Source organism: Harpia harpyja, chromosome 5 (genome assembly GCF_026419915.1).
Source record: "Harpia harpyja isolate bHarHar1 chromosome 5, bHarHar1 primary haplotype, whole genome shotgun sequence".
NCBI classification, from domain to species: Eukaryota; Metazoa; Chordata; class Aves; order Accipitriformes; family Accipitridae; genus Harpia; species Harpia harpyja.
In genome coordinates, this window is record NC_068944.1 from 19,919,249 (window position 1) to 19,937,737 (window position 18,489).

The 18,489-nt window shown below is 41.1% G+C and overlaps 1 protein-coding gene across 1 annotated transcript in view; it reads left to right on the forward strand.

The window, feature by feature from the left end:
• Positions 1 to 18,489, forward strand: part of PIEZO2 (piezo type mechanosensitive ion channel component 2) — a 314,868-nt gene that overhangs the window by 283,666 nt on the left and 12,713 nt on the right. The window contains exons 39-49 of the mRNA XM_052788207.1: positions 343 to 518; positions 6,571 to 6,738; positions 8,852 to 9,244; positions 10,578 to 10,836; positions 11,328 to 11,510; positions 11,941 to 12,193; positions 12,936 to 13,068; positions 13,517 to 13,664; positions 13,774 to 13,988; positions 16,084 to 16,242; positions 17,613 to 17,760. Coding sequence (XP_052644167.1) covers positions 343 to 518; positions 6,571 to 6,738; positions 8,852 to 9,244; positions 10,578 to 10,836; positions 11,328 to 11,510; positions 11,941 to 12,193; positions 12,936 to 13,068; positions 13,517 to 13,664; positions 13,774 to 13,988; positions 16,084 to 16,242; positions 17,613 to 17,760 — 2,235 coding nt within the window. The remainder of the gene's footprint in view (positions 1 to 342; positions 519 to 6,570; positions 6,739 to 8,851; positions 9,245 to 10,577; positions 10,837 to 11,327; positions 11,511 to 11,940; positions 12,194 to 12,935; positions 13,069 to 13,516; positions 13,665 to 13,773; positions 13,989 to 16,083; positions 16,243 to 17,612; positions 17,761 to 18,489) is intronic.

Sequence of the window (18,489 nt, forward strand, 5' to 3'; positions counted from 1 at the left end):
AAGTTGCTGGAGTATAGGTTGAGCCATGGTCCCAGCCCACACCTCATTTTCATGCTGAATGATCTGCAGTCCACCCAGCAGAGTTTTGCTGGCTATATATAGCCTGAAACTGCTTGCATTGCTCCAGTTTTGCTTGAAAACCCAACACTTTGTGCAGTGGTAATTTAAGTCAGAATCTGACTTGTACTCTGAAAAAGGAACTACTGGTGGGAGGTTATTATTTACTAGGAAGCTGTTTGCACAGTCCTTAGTCTGTTCCATGCCAAATGACTGAAAAAACCAGTCCCTCGAAGAATACATCTCCCCCCTGCCATGTACCTCTACCTCCACTCTCTTCCACAGGGAAACGTTCCAACGCGGGAGAGCATCCATATGTACTACCAGAACCACATGATGAAACTTTCTAAGGAGTCAGGACTGGACTCAATTGATAAAAATCCCGGTCAAGCTTCTGGTTTGCAAGCATCTGAAAGAATGGATAGTTTAGATTCAGCAGCTTCTCGTGACAGTATCTCCAGGTATTGATTTAATTTTATTTTGTGAAAGGTAGAGGGATCATGCAGTAGTCATAATTTTAGATAATGTCTAAGTACTGATGAACTTTCTAATCTATGTTGAATCCTCTTTTTGATTTGTCCATGCCATTTTAATAGTGAAAACTCTGCTATATGTTACTATTCCTTTATAGTGGTGACCTCAGTCGTTGGCTTAACTCTTTTTCCACTGCATGACTACCCCACTGCTTTCTGTTTCCCCTAGAATTAGGAGTCATTGACAGGGGTTCTGATCTTGTAAAAAGGAATGGAAAATAAGAGATTGCTGAGGATACTTATGGGATACTGTTGTAGGAATTCCAGCACGGAGTTTGGGGAATGATCATTCATGGTGAATATTTTCTCTTCGTAAAATAAGTTGTTGTCTGTTGCCCACAAAATCAAAAAAGGCTTTGTACTGAGAGAGATTCTGGATCTGAGAGAACAAAATGCCCCTCTCATACACATGGGGCAAAGATCATCTGAAGAGCCTGATTTCCTCGCTGCTATGATTACAGTCCAGCAAAGCTGCACAGTTTGTGGATCAAATATCCATAGTAGTGCAGGAAAACCACCTTGCCCATTCTTTTCTGAAGACGGATGCTGTCAAGTGCCTTGCCAAAACTACTGCGTGCTCCTGCTGCTCCCTGCACAGAGAGGCACACACATTCACTTCCTTCTCTTACAGAGGCAGCCTGTTCCCACCGTGTCCCTGGTGTTCTGGACTTTAAGAGACTGAAAAAATTGTCCAACTTGAGGGGGAGAAGGGAGGGCTTTGGAAATCCAGCTGTTTCATAATCCTTTACATTCTGTTGTCTCCTGTTCTGCTCTGAAGTGTGGCAGTATCATGTTGTGTTTGATACTCCCAGAAAACTCGGTAGCTTCTGTGTACAGTAAATTATGCTTAGCTTTTACTAATGACATATGGGTAGATGTTAGCAGACTGAAAATAACCAGGGCTTGTCTTCCTTTCTGATGTTATTGAAAAGCAAGTGTAAGAGAGTGCCTGTGAGTACTATGCTTCAACAAAATATTCACAAATTGCTCCCCAGGCTGAGCATCGGCCTTTGAGAGGTTCACTCCAGTAAAAACACCGAATCCGAGCGAATCTTTTTCGGTGGCTAGCTACCCAACTAAGCAACACCTTTGTGTTTTGTCTTGAAGTTTTACAGGAGTCAGATGATGTGAGAAAAATGTAAAGCCGAATCCTATTACCAGCTCACGTGGAGCCACTTGGATATCTGCAGGGCAGAATTTAACTCCACAAAGTTCAGTTTCACCTAAAGGAAGAATAGTAATACCAGTCCTGCTTTCATTAAATTGTTTTTGGTCACACTGTTTACTATAGGTAAAAGAAGTTATCATTATTATACAACTGTGTAAGCAAGAACGTTTACAAACAAAGGGAAGCCAATTCCAAAATGAATTATAAAAAAAAAAGACAAATCCTGTAGTTACCATGTGTAAATTCTGCCTCTTCGATGAGACAATATCCAGTGTTGAGCTCCACTTATGTCTTTCTTTCAGAATAACCACCCATTTGTCACCCTGCTTTGAGTATACTTACACATTCAAAAACTCTTTTCAAACTCAGAGAATTCAGTGATTCTGTGGAGCTGCTTTGCAACAGAAAAAGTTAAATCTTTCACATGTGTTACCGTCATCTCCATTTCCTCAGGAGGTGTCACAGGACCTATCAACAGAGGAATAGCAAAGGCAGTATTACAACTGATTTCTCTAATCTCAAATTCTCTTTCTGGTAATGAACAATCAAATATTCCTGCACTGAGAGTATTTCCAAATTGTGGACATCTGCTATAATAATAATGACCTGTAATTAGAGGAAGCAAAAATTATTCTGTTGATTGAATGATAATGCCATCTGTTTATTGGGGCACCCTTGCATGTCTCTTCCTGGGATTACAAAAGTATTTATGAGTTTTTTTAGAAATGTGAAATGTTTTAAACTTCATGTGAGTTTATTGAGTGATTTTTTTCAATTGCCCAAACAAGAGAAGGGGGCATTTTACGTTTCAAAGCAATGATTTCCAGTAAATGTAAAAGCAACTAATTAAATCTAAAGCATGCCTGTGATCATGGATCTAGGACTGCAATGGAAAACTTTTGGGAAGGGGCAGAGAGTTTCTAACCAGCATTCTGGTTATCCTTCTTTGGTTGCCCAAAGTGTAAATTCTGTGGTGGACATGAGGTCCATGAGTAAGATGGGCATGACTGGAAGTACACAGGGCTGCAGAAGCACAGAAGCTATTCCATTGTAATAATACATATTCCTCAGTACTCAGGACAGGAATTACTGTAGGTATCAGCACAGTGCTCTAAACCCTGGATTTCAGAGAGAACAGCCCTTCTGATCAGTTGCAGGAACTGTAAATTTCTTGAGAAGTTCAGGGCTGACCCTTATAAGTCTTACCCAGGGTTGTTGTTCTTACCCTAGATAAAGCTCTAAAAGGAGTTTTGCAGAGTATCCTATGTGGGATTTTCTCTTTCAGTAGGGCTGTCATTTATTCTCAGTCATTTTTCTATACAGCAGCTAGAGATATAATGAGGTATTCGTAATGTAATTGTTTGGTTTCTCTTTATGTATAAATATTCTCATGTATCCTAAAGGCAAAGTGCAAAGTTCATACGGGCCAGCAGGAGAAGCGACTGATGTTGATCCTTAACAAGCTCTTCGAAGAGCACCACCAGAAGGGATCGGGAGCTAGCATGGTAGAGCATTTGCTGCCATTTGTTTCTATTTGACTGATGAACTGCTTATTAAGTTAAACAGCTTGTGAAGTTCAGTAACATGGTTGGGAACTTACTAAAACCAGTTGGCTGCCTTTATGGGACTTAGCCTACAATTATGAAATAGCAGCTAGACGCGGGCCCTAAGCCAGATTTCAGAATATCCAAGGTTTTGTATCCAGCTCAGTTTGTGTAATTTCTGTCCATCACAAATAACGTATTCAGTTCCCAACTCGACCTGTGTGTAGGCTTTTATAGGGGCTGCAGGTGGGAGCCCCTGACCCTCCGGTAAGAGTGGACGTACAAATGCAGTCAGGGTGTTAACAGACACCAATTTTCGGCTGTTCTTCCCTCACCAGGTGGGAGAATAGGGCTTGAGGCAGGGAGTACTGGAGAATTAATGTTTGCCTTGGGAGGCAGGAGAAAAGAGGAAAGGAGAGTCCCAGTTTGGGGCTGGATCTGGGTCTGATTTAGGAGTGTGAATGATAGGAAATGTTTGGGATCTTTGCTTGCAGGTGTGGGGAGTGTAGTAGTTCATAAAGGTAATGCCAGTCAGTAACTAGCCCATGGACAGAAAAAAACCCAAAATTTGTAAGTCACCCCTTAAACTAATAAACTCTCTGGGAAGGGTAAATTTGTTTAGCAAAAAGGAAGTCAATAAAGTAAGAAATTTATCGCTTACCGAGGATAAAAACATCTCTGCTATATATATCCCCATTTGAAATGGATACCCGATCAACTTCATATAAAATGCTTGAACTCGGGGCTTTTAATGAACATTCAATTTAAAATACCTAGTCCTTGAATGATTTCAAGAAGCTAATGCTTTTCAAGGTCTCCAAGGACACAAATCTGAAAAGTCACTCAGGAAGATATGCTTGGATTAAATTTATGTGATAGTCAATGACTGAGTCAACATCAGCTTTGCCAAGTGTAAATCTCTCCACTTTATTGACATTCTCATTTCCTCCATGTTAGGAAGCATGTTCCTAAAGTACATAAGGAGTATACAGACTGTGCTACAGGTGTCATCTCATACACATCTAACATTCAAGGATACAGAGCAGCTGCTCAGTCAATAATTCTTCTGATGATTCATCCTTCATTAAAAACGGCTTTAAACCAAATTATTGCAGGGACTCCGTCTGGGCAAATGTTTTTATCTATTGGGATTAATAGATGTTTTTCCTTTGAGTTTTCTGGGACCCAGGTCAGAACTTAGGTGTTTTAGAGGGCAGCTGGCATATGTTTCTTCCATTGAAAATATATGAACAGGCATGTGCTACTTTGATTTCAACAGCTGCTCTGCTTAAGGCCCTTGGAAGGTTCCCTTTGAACTATGTCTGCATTTAAAATACTTCAACACCTTAGTAAGAGGTGTTGCTCTTGAAAAGAATAAACTCAGCCCTTGAGATGTAAAATAACATGGGGATAAAATAGCACACAGACAGAAAGGTAATCTGCAAAAACAGATTGTCCACTTGCTGCCATTTCCCTATATTTTAGCACTAAAACCTCACCGACAGTACAAGTGCCTGGCTGTTCTCCATGGGTGTATGCGCAAAGGGAAACCTCCTCCCTCGTGACCCCCTGAGGCAGTAACACGGAGCTCTGACTGATTGCCATGCTGCTGAATCAGGCCTCGAGGGTGGGTCTCCTGCGCCTGCAGGAAGCAGCATTTGGTTCTTCACCAAACCCCTGCACCACGCAGATGGCCCTCCAGGTTTTGCTGGAGGATGCTTGTGTGCCTTTACGCACATGCAGAAGTAATGAAGTGGCTTGTAAAGGGTCTTGGCCAAATGAACTGGCAGGACAGAGGTGCCCCTGCCATTAATGCTGTTTCTAGGGAAAGTATTTCACAATACCTTTGGTATGTTGGTGATACTTTTCTTCTACTCAAAGACCAAAGTATGCTTCTAGCCTCAGCCCATTCTGTCAAAAAAGACCATTAGTGAGTGTAGGCCTAAGAATAACTGCTGCTTCGCTCCACGTATTTTGCTGTTTTCCTCCCCATTTTCCTTAAGGCAATAATTGCAAACTGTCACTTCATGCCAGCGGATTTTTTTCCTCACTTCAAGCTAGCAAGACCAAAGTAACGCAGCAAACACCATTGCACTTCCCTTCTGACCTCTTTCCCAATTCTCCGTGCCCCTGGACAAACATAATGCTTGCCAAGGAAGCAAATCCCCTGCTGCTGCTGCTCAGGTGTAACATAGATGGACTCAAAAGAAGAAAAGTAGAGTGTAAATCCTGGGGTTTGGGGTCCTTTCTTCTCTCATTCTGTGTGAGAGACTCAGGCAAATCACTGCATGTGTTAAAACACCAGGTCCCTCAACTTATTTCATAGGCATTTGTGTTTTTCAAAAATAATTCTTTTACCTACCATATGTCATTAATGTATTTGCTTCTTTCCTGTTGCTATGTTATATGCTTGTATTTAATAATGTACTTTCTTTCTCGTAACTCATCCAGTTCTTCTTTTCTCCAGTAACACATAAATGCTCAATGTATGGTGTATGTCTCTGGTGTCCTGTTGTATTTGATAAGTGAAAGGAGATAAGGGTTTATTATATTGTTCTTTCTTTCAAGACGTGCATGTTACCAATTTTGAAATAGTTTTTAAGCTGTGATTGAAATAATGATATCTTCTGGAAAGAATCATCAGGGCTTACTACTAAATATCAAAATAAAAGCCATCCCATGCAGAGCAGGTTGTATTTGGCATGCATCTACTGGCTAAGAAACATATCCGATTTGGCTCTTTGGTTTGGAAAGAGGATTAGCCAATGTCTGACAGCTATTTTTCTATTTGTGGAATATGAGCTTACTCAGTTTTAAGGGCTTTTTTTAGGAAATTGGCTTGTACCTGTGTAAAAAGGTTCGGCACAGTATATCATTAATAAAATAGAATTTGTGCAGAGGAGGTCACTTCCCAAAACATTTTTGTGGAATTTGGAAATTTCAGGAGGAAACAAAGAAAATAAAACCTCACATATGTAAGTTGGTGCCCCTGGAAAGCAAGTAGAGCATTGTGTTTGTTTCATATCTCTCTGAATAGTGAATAGATGGTTGTTAGCCTTCTATAGCCCCTATATCAATATGACCACGAGCAATCTGTGCCTAGAAATGTGTTTACACGGTGACTCTAAACAAATCCTTATCTTCTCTCTGAACCTTTTTTCTCTGTGTCAGTGTTTTGCTGCATGGCAAGCATATTTGTTTACTGAACCATGTGTATAGTAATATCATTTGTATTTAACACTATCTTTATAACTGTTTGCGCTGCTAGCTGCTACACTGAAGCAACCATGCTGTTCTCAAGGCAGTCAACCCTTGATGATTTAGATGGACCAGACACTGTTCCTAAAACAAGTGAGCGCGCTCGACCTAGGCTTCGTAAAATGCAGAGCATGGATATGTCCTCCTCATCAGCTGACAGTGGCAGTATAGTGTCAAGGTGCTTAACTCATGCATGCTTTGTTCACTCATTTACCCATACTGTTATACTTACTGCAGGGTACAGAAATTTGCATTTGCAGATATATGGTGTACAGAGTGGTTGCATGGTTAATGGAAGCTTTACTCCCCTCTGTGTTGTGGCACAATTCTGAGGTTCAAAGTCAGGGTCATAATCTAGGACTCATTTGCTGTTTCACTTTTTATTCTGTTTTTTGTTTTGGTTTTGTTTTTCATCCTTAATTCATGCATTTTTAAAAGTTGTTCCATTACATTACACTGGCTGTCTAAAACCAGGCTGAAGTCTGTATTTATTCATCTAAAAAAGAGTCTGATTTTCAGAGTTACCAAGCTGCTAGTTGTTCTTATTAAGATTGGAAGCTGGAAGTGAAGTTTCTCAGCTAATCAGTTATCCTAAATATGGACTTAGATGTCTAATTTTAGAAACTAAGATAGGCAAACATTGGCCTGGCTCTTTCAATTTTTAGTTTTCCCCATATAGGAAAGATTGCTAAATATGTTTTGATTACTTTACCATTGATTTACAGTCTATGAGGTGTTGGAATTAAGAAAGGGAAAATAGCTATGAAAAGATAGTGAATAATATTAATATCCAGTGCAAGAGAGAACTGTTCAGAGCCATTCACCCACTATTTAGCAGGTAAAACCCAGGGTTTATATGACATTGGGAAACAGTGTTTCAACTAGTATTATAAATATTATAAATATGAAACATTATGGTACATTAGATCATGCTTTTCCAGCATTTAGTGTCTTAACAAATTTTTGGTGTTGATCAGTTTTGAAATGATGGGATTATATGGTTTTGTGCATTTCAGCCAGGATGAGTGCTACTGTGAATCATCAAAACACACATCCTCATAACAGTGTTACAAGTTCTAGTTAAAAGTCTGCTAGAAATAAAGTGATCTAACATAGCTACAGTAAGTTTGAAAGCAGTGTGAAAGAAAAAGAGGTGGAACTTAATTTTTAATTTTGGCAGGAGATGGTAGTACCAGCTAGCTTTGCCAGTGCCAGTTTTCTTTAAAAGGTTATACTTTAGGTGAAAACACGGCCCCATTCATTTCATAGGAGCTATGTAAAATCTGGTTTTGTCTCTGTTGAGATACAAGAACACGTGGCCAACAAAAGACACTGAGTTGATACCTATTGTCTAACCTATGGAGAAGGACTGGAATGGAGACTAAAAAGAGAGTGATGTTCAAGGGGAGAGGTGAAAAAATACTTGTAAGTGATGAAAAGGGTAAAAGCAAAGCCAAGAAAATATTTTTTAAATTATGGTGTCGAGATTCCCATCTGGAGTCATCAAGCTGCACAAATTTACATCAGCTGAGACTGTTGCAGAGCACAGAGCATTAAGAGAGAAAGTGATTATGGACATGCAAAGCTGAGACTAAGCAAGGTGAACAAGCAGAGAACTGAACAGAGTGAATAAGAACAGTTGAAAAAGAAAATAGGTACACACAGAAGAAAAGCAGGCAGGTAAGGTAAAAAGGAAGACTGTATTGAAGAACATAGGGCAATCTAAAGGTAAGCAAGATACCTCTTACTGAAACAGTTTTGTAATCTGGATTGTATTTCTCCATGTTAGCAATTTACTTATTCTTTTATTTGGAATCAGAGTTGATGGGTGTGTTCAGCTCATGTTCCAGTTGCATACAGCACCCATATGGTGGTTGTTAAAAGCACCGTGTTTAGAAGGAACCCCATGGCTGCCTATCATTCACCATGGAGCATGCTTTAAACAGATGTAAGAGCAAGTCCTGATTCTGGTCAGAAACTGCTTGAACTACTTGCAGAAAGTTAGTGTAGTTTCTCTTGATGATTATATTAATTTGCCCTTTGCTGGTGTGAAAAGATAGTGAATCACTGTGAGTTCAGTGGGATGTCATTCAGGGGGCCGATGGACCCAGATGGTCCATCTGTGTAAGTGGGGGTCATGATGATGTATTTTCTACCAGATTATATGAACTTTGAAGGCCTGGGAATGCAGTCGGGTTCCTCAGCTGTCTACACAATGGTACAATTAGCAAACTTTGCTTGGTGGTGAGCCTTGTGAGCCTCAACTCTCTCTCTTCATCCGTCCCCAACAGTGAACCTACACAGGTCACCATGCTCTATTCTCGTCAGGGGACAACAGAAACCATTGAGGAGGTAGAAGGGGAGCATGAAGAGGAAGGAGCTCCTTCTGCATCAAGGCCGGAGGAAGAGGAGGTAGAAGATTATAGCCTCGGTTCAGAAGGAGCTGCATATACTCCCGATACTGATGTGCCATTGTACTCCACTGTGGATAGCAATGCAGAAGCTCCACCTTCCTATAGCAAAGCTGTCAGCTTTGAACACCTTCCCTTTGGCTCCCCAGATGACTCAGCTGGTAAGAGCCTCATGATGGTGAGCCCAGACGACAGTCGGACGGACAAACTTAATGATACGATTCTCCCTCCATTGACGCACGAGCTAACGGCTAGTGAGCTGCTTCTGAACAAGTAAGGACCTTCGACAGGGAAAGATTGTTGGTCCCAGTCTGTGAAGTTTTGTCATTACTTTGGGGTTTTTTGTCTCAGAACTAGCCTACAGTTTCCAATACAGATCTTGCGCTAAGTTTGATTTAAGGGAAGCAGCTCATTTCCTGTGCAGTTGTTCTAATTACAGATTTCTAAACTGATTCAAATTCCTGTTGGAAGGAATCTCCGCTTTCTCCCCAGATACCATACCTAACTGTTCCAACTAGCATTGGATTTCTGTGCTGCAATTGTCATGGGGTCAAGGGATTTTCCAAATATTCCTGGTGGAGAGGGCTTCTTTCTCCAGGCAATGGTGATTTCAGATACATTTCCTCCGGGTCTATCTGGGAAAATGTTTCTCTTTTAATTATTTTGGATTACTATAAGGGAAACTCTGACCTTTGGCAGAGTTTTTTGTTTAAGCCAGTAGGAGCTGAGGGCTGTGTAGAGCGACCACCTTGCTAAGTACTTTCATAAGGGATAGGATGCTCCCCTCTTTGCCCCTCAGCAGCACAACCAGCGTTGAGGTGGGCATGGTGCTGCTGCTCTTCTTCCTCTGCTTTCCAGCCTGGCTGAGCTAGCGGAGAGCTTCCCTGAATGCAAGGACAAAATCTTAAACCATAGAAATGCCTTTCAGCCTGACTGCATCTGGAGAGAGAGAGGCTGTGCAGGTCTGACTTTGTAGATGCAGTGTCTTTTCTTCTGGTTTTCCATAGTAATTTCTGCTTTTCAGTGAGATCTCTTCTCAGGCCAGGGCACTCTTTATGGAAAGCAAAGAGAATTGTAAATGTATGTGAAAGTCACATAATGATTTCTTGCAGCCTTTTATATTTATTTGAGTTAGGTAAAGGGGAGAAGATTGGACACATCTAATGCTCAAGGGCATTTATTAGGACTATTCATAACATACGTCTCCTGGTGGACCTCTGGAGTTTCTCCAAATTCCCACCCGTGTTGATAAATCAGATATGAATCCAGACAGGGCCCCACCAGCATGGTGTGATTTATGTAAGATACATTGGTAGGGCAACTGTAGGAAAGTGATGCTTATAGAAGTTCTTGGGCCAGGCTGATTCTCTGGGTAAATTAAAAAACAGCAGAACAGTGCTTCTAGTTATTTTGCCTGAAATTCTTGTTTTCTGAGCTTTGATTCAGGCTTTTTAATACCATATAATACCAAATCCCTTTTTTTTTTTTTTCATTGAACTCAGCAGCAGAATTTTATACTTTTTCAAAAGGAAAAATAGTAGTAATTTAAAAAGCAGGTCTTGTGAAATTAATTTTCATTTCATTTACGGTACTGTGCTCCTCACAGGATGTTTCATGATGATGAGCTGGAGGAGTCAGAGAAGTTCTATGTCGGTCAGCCTCGAGTCTTGCTTCTTATTTATGCCCTGTACAATACGCTGGTGGCCCGCTCAGAAATGGTGTGCTATTTTGTGATCATCCTTAACCACATGATCTCTGCCTCCATGATAACCCTGGTGCTTCCCATCCTTATATTCCTTTGGGCCATGCTGTCTGTTCCTCGGCCAAGCAAACGTTTCTGGATGACAGCCATTGTCTACACTGAGGTATGCTGCTGTTTTTACAACCCCATTTCTAACCCAGAAAAGTTGTAACCTTTGCATGGTCTCTTTTTTTGTTTTTGATCTCTGGGACCAGGGGCCTTTGGCCCTTCATATTAATATAAATATTTGCTGAAGTCCTCAGCAATTTCTGTGGTATGAAAAGGTCTTGTTTGTGTTTTTCTTCATTGCAATGAGCAATATCCTTCCTGACATGTAAAGCAGTTATCACAAGAACAGACCGTTTGCAAACAGCTACTATATAATTGGTAATCAAGAGACAGTATACACTGCTTGTGGTATCTCAGGTACCACTGAGCATCATCTGTTGGTAAATGTTGATTGACTTTATTACTGAGGCAATATGAACTGTTGTTCCTCTGTAGCAATGAATATGTTTGTTTATCTTCTCATGAAACTGACAAAGTAGTCATATTTCTCCTCTCTTAATGTCACATGCTTATAAAACACCCCAAGTGTGTTGTGTTTCTGAACAGGTGGCCATTGTCATCAAGTACTTCTTCCAGTTTGGGTTCTTTCCTTGGAATAAATATGTGGATTACACAAAAGATAAACCTTACCATCCACCCAATATTATTGGCATTGAGAAGAAAGAGGGTTATGTGCACTATGATCTTGTTCAACTCCTTGCTTTATTCTTCCACAGATCCATTTTAAAGGTAATCTGAGTACATGTAGTTTTTTACTTCATATTTAATTTTTAGTTTTAATTTTTTTAGTCACTCATGTGATACAGGAAAGTCATTCACTTGGATATTAGGAAAAATTTCTTCACTGAAAGGACTATCAAGAATTGGAACAGGCTGCCCAGGGAAGTGGTTGAGTCACCATCCCTGGAGGTATTTAAAAGATGTGTAGATGTGGTACTTAGGGACATGGTTTAGTGGTGGACTTGGCAGTGTTAGGTTTACGGTTGGACTCAGTGATCTTAAAGGTTTTTTCCAACCTAAACGATTCTGTGATTCTATGATATCCCAACACAATGAATTTGTCTTCCCCTTTGTGAACACATGATTGAGCTTAGCAATGTCTGTGATAAATACTGTGACAGAAATACAAGGTTGAAATGCTCTCTTCTTTTTCCGCTAGTGCCATGGATTATGGGATGAAGACGAGAAAGGGGACAGCTCCAGTAATAAAGAGGATACTGATGATGAGCTGTCTCTGACAGGCGGCAGGAGAGACTCTTCTGCCTCTTTGAAATCTGTCAATCTTGCAGCATCAGTGGAGTCCATCCATGTCCACTTCCCCGAGCAGCAGACCGCCATCAGGAGGAAGAGCTCTGGCAGCGTATCACAGCTTTCACACAGGTCCAGCTTCTCCTCACACAGATCTAAGAGAGGTAAATGTCATGGCATTTCTGGGATTTGAAGAGCAATCATTCATTTCCCATAGGATCATCCTGCTGAAACCTTGTGCCGGTTGCTGTGGAGATCCCAGAGGCTACTGAATGCTGCTGCTCCTCAGTGAGGAAATAGGATATGAACCAAAGTATCTTCACGTTTGAACACACTCCAAGCCTTCTTAAAGTTCAAATGGAGAGCCATACTTTGTGATTCACTGTGTTTTTAAAATGACATTATCCAAAAGTTCTGAAAGGAATGCTTAGTGTGGCCCAGATCCAGGATTTCTGGTTCAGCATAATCTCTAGCTAGAGGGAATGCAAAGCATGTGTATTTTTCATAACTACATTTGATGATACTTGAAGTGAGAAAAAGGGTTGATTAGGTATATTGAAACAGATTACTTATCCCATCTTGTAAAAAGGATGGGCTTACTCTAGCCTGAATATATATATATTACCAATTGAGATGACTAAGTCAGATCAATCAAATACTTGCCATTATCGCTAGTCTTCTCTTTTTATAGTTATTAATCAAATTTTGATATGCCAGTGATTAAATCTTTAGTGGATGCTCTCAAGATTTTATCATATTGGGAAAAAAGCATAAGAATTCATTTCAAAGCTTCTATCAAATGTGGGACTTATATATGGGATGGAAGTCTTGAGGTTTATTACTTTCTAGTTTGTGTATTGAAACTTTGATTTTTAATTAGCTTCTCTTTCCCTCCCTTTTTTTCAGGAAGTACCAGCACACGAAACAGCAGTCAGAAAGGAAGCAGTGTGTTAAGCATCAAGCAAAAATCTAGAAAAGAGCTTCTTATGGAAAAGTTTCGAGAACAAATGATCAAAGCCAAGGCCTTTACAATTAAAAAGTGAGCAATGTGAGGAGTTTTGTGGGTTTGGGGGGAGGTTTCAAACAGTAAAGCAATAAAACAGCATTTTAAAGAGAGCAGGTTACTCCTGTTTATTCAAGGGGATGAATGGGTATGTGTACAGTTTATTGTATGCAGATGCTTTCACTCTAAGTCCCACCAGCTGAAATTCAGACAATCAGCAGTTGTTCAAATGGCATCTTCCTGATAAAAAAGCTAAATATCCTGTGTGATCTTTGTTGGCTATGCATATTTCTACTGAACAAACTCTAATACAGTGGTTTAGAAGCAATCAGAACAAGGGACTGGTATCTGTGAAGCTGTGTGAAGGCTGTCAGAGTAGATCTTAGATATCTTTAGAAACATTAATCATACCACACCCAGCCATTCTTTTCTTCAGTGCAAGTTACAGTGTTGTTAAATCACATTGCGGTCTATGTTTTTTTAGGACTCTCCAGGTGTACGTGCCCATCAGACAGTTTTTCTACAATCTTATTCATCCAGACTACAGTGCAGTGACTGATGTGTATGTGCTGATGTTCCTCGCAGATACAGTGGACTTCATCATCATTGTGTTTGGATTTTGGGCTTTTGGGGTATGTCACAGAGGCATCTATCTGTAAATCCTCAGTAGGACTTACATGCTGTAGATGCTAAGTATCATGTGTCTTCCTTCCTCGACCACTCTTGTATTTTCCTTTTCAGAAACACTCTGCAGCAGCAGATATCACCTCTTCATTATCAGAGGACCAGGTGCCGGAGGCATTTTTGGTGATGGTGCTCATTCAGTTTGGTACCATGGTGGTAGATCGAGCACTGTACCTCAAAAAGACTGTCATGGGAAAGGTCATCTTCCAGGTCATCCTTGTTTTCGGAATACATTTCTGGATGTTCTTTATCTTGCCTGGAGTCACAGAAAGGTATAACCCTTATAATCAGACAATATGGGTGGAATACGGATGCTCTATCAAGTTGTTTGTATTTAAATTTGAGATGGTTATAACTCAGCTTTGGAATCATGAACAGGTTTCTTCTTGGTCTCATTTCTAAGCAGAATGTTGGAGTGCCTTTCCACAGCAATAACTGTGGCCAACATAAGTTTGAGGAAGAATTAATTATGTAAGTATGTACAGAAATATTCCCAACTTAGGCTAAAATGCAAGCAGGGGAAAGAGAACTTGCCTGTAATTGAATGATTAGAGCCCTCAGCTGAGACAATGTTGGCCTCTGATTCAGTTCCCTACTCCCAAGACTGCTGCACACTGGTTTAGAAGAGTGAGTAGAAAATGTCTCTCTCAGAGTAACTTACAATTTAGCACTTTCCTGGAATGTGTGAACTGTGGATTTAAATCTCCTTAGGCTGAGGAATGTCTAAAACCCATGTCTCTTCTGAAGAGCAACAGTTCTCCTCCCCTGCTCCTGCCACATGGGTCGGGAGGCGATGTGGAGGTGGTCACCTACTGCGTGAAATGTGGTATCACATCCCTGGTCAGGTTCACTCCCAAATCTAACATTTCTTCTTGCATGGCTCAAGGCAGTTACCACCTCAGTCTGCACTGCAGAGGTGGTAAGGTTCTCTCTCCACCAGTGCTTGGCTAACTCCCTTCTTACTTAGGACTTGAAGTATTTACCTCACTCCATTGACTATACAGGGAAATTGAGTGTGTCACATGGGCACATCACACTTCATTAACAGTCAAGTTATTTTACTGGGAAAAAACAAAATACGTGCATAGTGTAAAGAAAGACTGAAAGGTCTCATTTCCTCTCAAAAACAAATGTTTTATTTTTCCTCAGTGCAGTAGTAATTGTGCCCCAACTTGAAAAAGAAGAGCATTTTTCAAGTGGATGTCCTATCTACTGCACATTGAGAACTGATGCAAAACTTCTAGCTTTATTTGGTCACTCGAAAGGCAGTAAAATCATTTTGACTTTTTCTGTGCTTTTATGAAATTTATATCAAGTTGTTAATCTCAAATCTGCATCAGAAACCTCCTGTGTTCCTTCTAAGTCAGGCTGATTCTTAGAAGCCCCTGCAAATTTCTTAATGAAAATAGGTTTGCGGGATGTAATTGAATATTGGATCATATCTGGCTCACAAATCCCACCTATCATGAGGCGTCTCCTGCAGTTCCACCATGCTGCTGAAATTCAGTTGGACATGGCACTTGTTCACCAAGATGGTCAGGGGGATGGAGCACCTGACGTGTGAGGGGAAGTTGAGGGAACAGGGTTAGCTCAGTCTGGAGAAGAGAAAGGGAAGAGCTGTCTTCAGCTACCTATTAAGAGGGCATTGAGAAGCTAAGCTCTTTTCAGATAGGCCACAAGTTGGAAAAAAGGGAAATTCCAGATAGGGATGAAAAATCTTTTCACCATGATGGTAGTCAAACAGTGGAGCAGGTTGCCCAGGCAGGTTGTGGGATCTCCCTCTTCAGAGATATTCAAAACTCAACTGGACAGGTCCCTGAACAATTTGATGTAATTAGACCTGATTCAAACAGGGGAGGGTAAAAAAGATGATCTTCGGAGGTCGCTCCAACTCCAATTCCTGTATGGGTTCATGGCCGTGGAGGTGCCCCCGTGAACACAAATAGCCATGAAAGCTGCTGAGATTCAGTCCAGGTGTCAGCCCTCTCAAAAGCCAGGCAAAGCAGTGTCTACCCAGGGCTCACAGAGGGATGTGCCATCACAGGGGCCGAGGGCAGACTGTGTTGGGCAGCAGGACACTTCCAGCCTCCAGAGGGAGAGGGCACTGCCCAGAGCCTCCACTCTTCAGGAAGCCTATTTCCAGTCTCTGCCCTGTGACCCTGAGGTGACAACAGATGCTGTTTATAGACTTTCTCATCCAGCATCTTTCAAATACTGTTTTAACGCTGCAGTGGGGTGAGAAACCAAGGGCTTTTCACAGGATCTCAGGAGAGGGAAACTGCCAGGAGCACAAAACATTTCAAGCTAATTTGGTCATACACAGATACAAAGCTCATCATTTTCCTTTATCTGTCTTTTCCATTACAGGAAATTTAGCCAGAACACAGTTGCCCAGCTCTGGTATTTTGTGAAATGTGTTTATTTCGGCTTATCAGCATATCAGATACGCTGCGGATATCCAACTCGTGTTCTTGGCAACTTCCTCACAAAAAGTTATAACTATGTCAACCTGTTCTTATTTCAAGGGTAAGTCTAGACCTACTGCCCTCCTCCTTTCTTTTGTGAAATAAGGATCTGTTATCATGAGATGTTGGGGTTATTCATGACTTCTCTTCACAGCCTGCTGGAAATGAGACAGTAGATTTTGTACAGCACACTCTCTATATGCGTATGTCCCCTGTAGTCCACAAAAAAGTCAATTCCAGGAATGCAAATTTCAGAAAAATCAGTCCCCCACTCTGAATCCAGAAACGTGACATACCAGTCAGCCATTCAGGTCCCTATGGAAGAGACATTTTTAATACTTCTAAGAAATCACTTCTGTGAATAGATAGGGGCTACACATTGTGCTAGAAAACAGGTAATGTTATTTGCACTGCAGTCCTAAAAAGTAGTAAAAGACATCAAATCAAAGAGATCTTTGGAGCAGGTCTACAGGCTGTACTCAGCAGGTGAGAAGAATAACGTGAAAGACAATACACATGAGAAACAAGAGCTATGCATCAAGGAATGTTTCCTCTGTGTATCTTTTGAGAACTGCTGCACATTTGAAACCCTTCAGGAGTTAGGAGTGTTAGTGCAAGTAACAGGCACAGCATCACCTTGGAGTGAAAGGTGGTGTTAAGGAGGCATACCCCACCCTCCACTTATGCTGTTACCATGATGTTGTGATTAAGCCAGTTCAGAGCATAGACATATTTCATAGAAAAGCTGGAATAATTTCAGCCTTTTCCCAATATTTTCAGTATGGGCTTGTTGCATTCCAGTAGGAAAAGTTACAGAAGAAAACTTTCTTCACATGAAATCGTCTTTGTGACCTGGCCAAGCAGAAAAATTTGGGACTAGTAAAGGGAGTGATGCACTTTGAACAGCTGCTATATGCACGTTGGTTTCCTGTTAGCGCACCTTCTGCTGCTGCTTAATCCTGAGTCATAAAACCCAATTCCATATGCAGCTGAGGACTTGCCCACCTACTGCAAAGAAGCCATGCACCACTTGTCGTAAGGAGGTATAAAACAAATTCCTACCATCCTGTGGAAAAAGATGTTCCTCTACTCTGCTCCCAGGTCAGAGGAATTTGGGGATACAAGGAAGTGTCTCTTGTACCATTCCATCAGTGGCTTAATCACAGTTATTGGGCATAATGTTGTAAAAGCATGTTTATGGCCCGACAAGGAGATCTAGAGGAACATGAACTATGGCAAAAGACACCACCCTCAAACCATCAGTACTAGCTGTGCAATCTTGGGATATGATTGTATTTATTTTTGCAAAATCTCCCACTAAACTGTCTTTTAACATTGGCTTAATTCTCTCTCTTGTCATATATACACTTACTGTGGTCATTTAATGTGATCCCCATTTCTGATGAGTTACCTGCTGTGGTCTCCCTTCAGGTTCCGCCTAGTTCCGTTTTTGACCGAGCTGAGAGCAGTAATGGACTGGGTTTGGACTGATACCACTCTCAGTCTTTCCAGCTGGATCTGTGTTGAAGATATCTATGCTCATATATTTATCCTGAAGTGTTGGCGAGAGTCAGAAAAGGTAAGGAAGCCCCATATGAGTGATCCGGGCCTCCTCTCCCCCATGCAGAACTGAAGAGAAATAATCATGAGTCCCTAAACAATTGGGAAATCCACCATAAAGACAGTTTGTTAGAAGATACACCTGGTGTTTATGTTCAGAAATATTCAGACTATTGGGTACTTTTATGTTAGTTGGCAGTCGCCACCAGTGAAATTTCAGATGGCTTCTCTTTTGTGCCTAGCTGATTTTTCCACTGTTAACATGAGCTCCACAAGCATGCGCCTGCTAGCTTAATTGCATGCCTGAGTTTCAAGGCTGGGGTTGAAAGTCCTGGTATTCACACAGGCTCACTTTGACCATAACAACTAAATGAGTAACCCGCAGTAGCAGGGAAGCTGTGGCTGAAGAGAAAGGTCAGGAGAAGGAAGAGCTTGTGCCTCCACAGTGTAGGTCCCAGGGACACCTGGTTCCTGTAACTGCAGAGGGAACTCAGCTGGCTCCTTTATCTCGGGAGAGCCCCTGCACATCCAGAACTGAACTGCAAGCCAGATAAACCCACCATTTGTCTGACTGAATTTCAGTCTCTTTAAGTCATTTAAGCTTCAGTTCAAATTAAACTTGCAAATTCTGGAGTCTTTATAACCGCTATAAAGATTGCAACCATATGCTGGCTTATTTTGCCAATTTGAAAAAGAAATTAAGCATTCTTCTAAGAGTGACCCAACCAGTCAGAAATTGTACATCTGC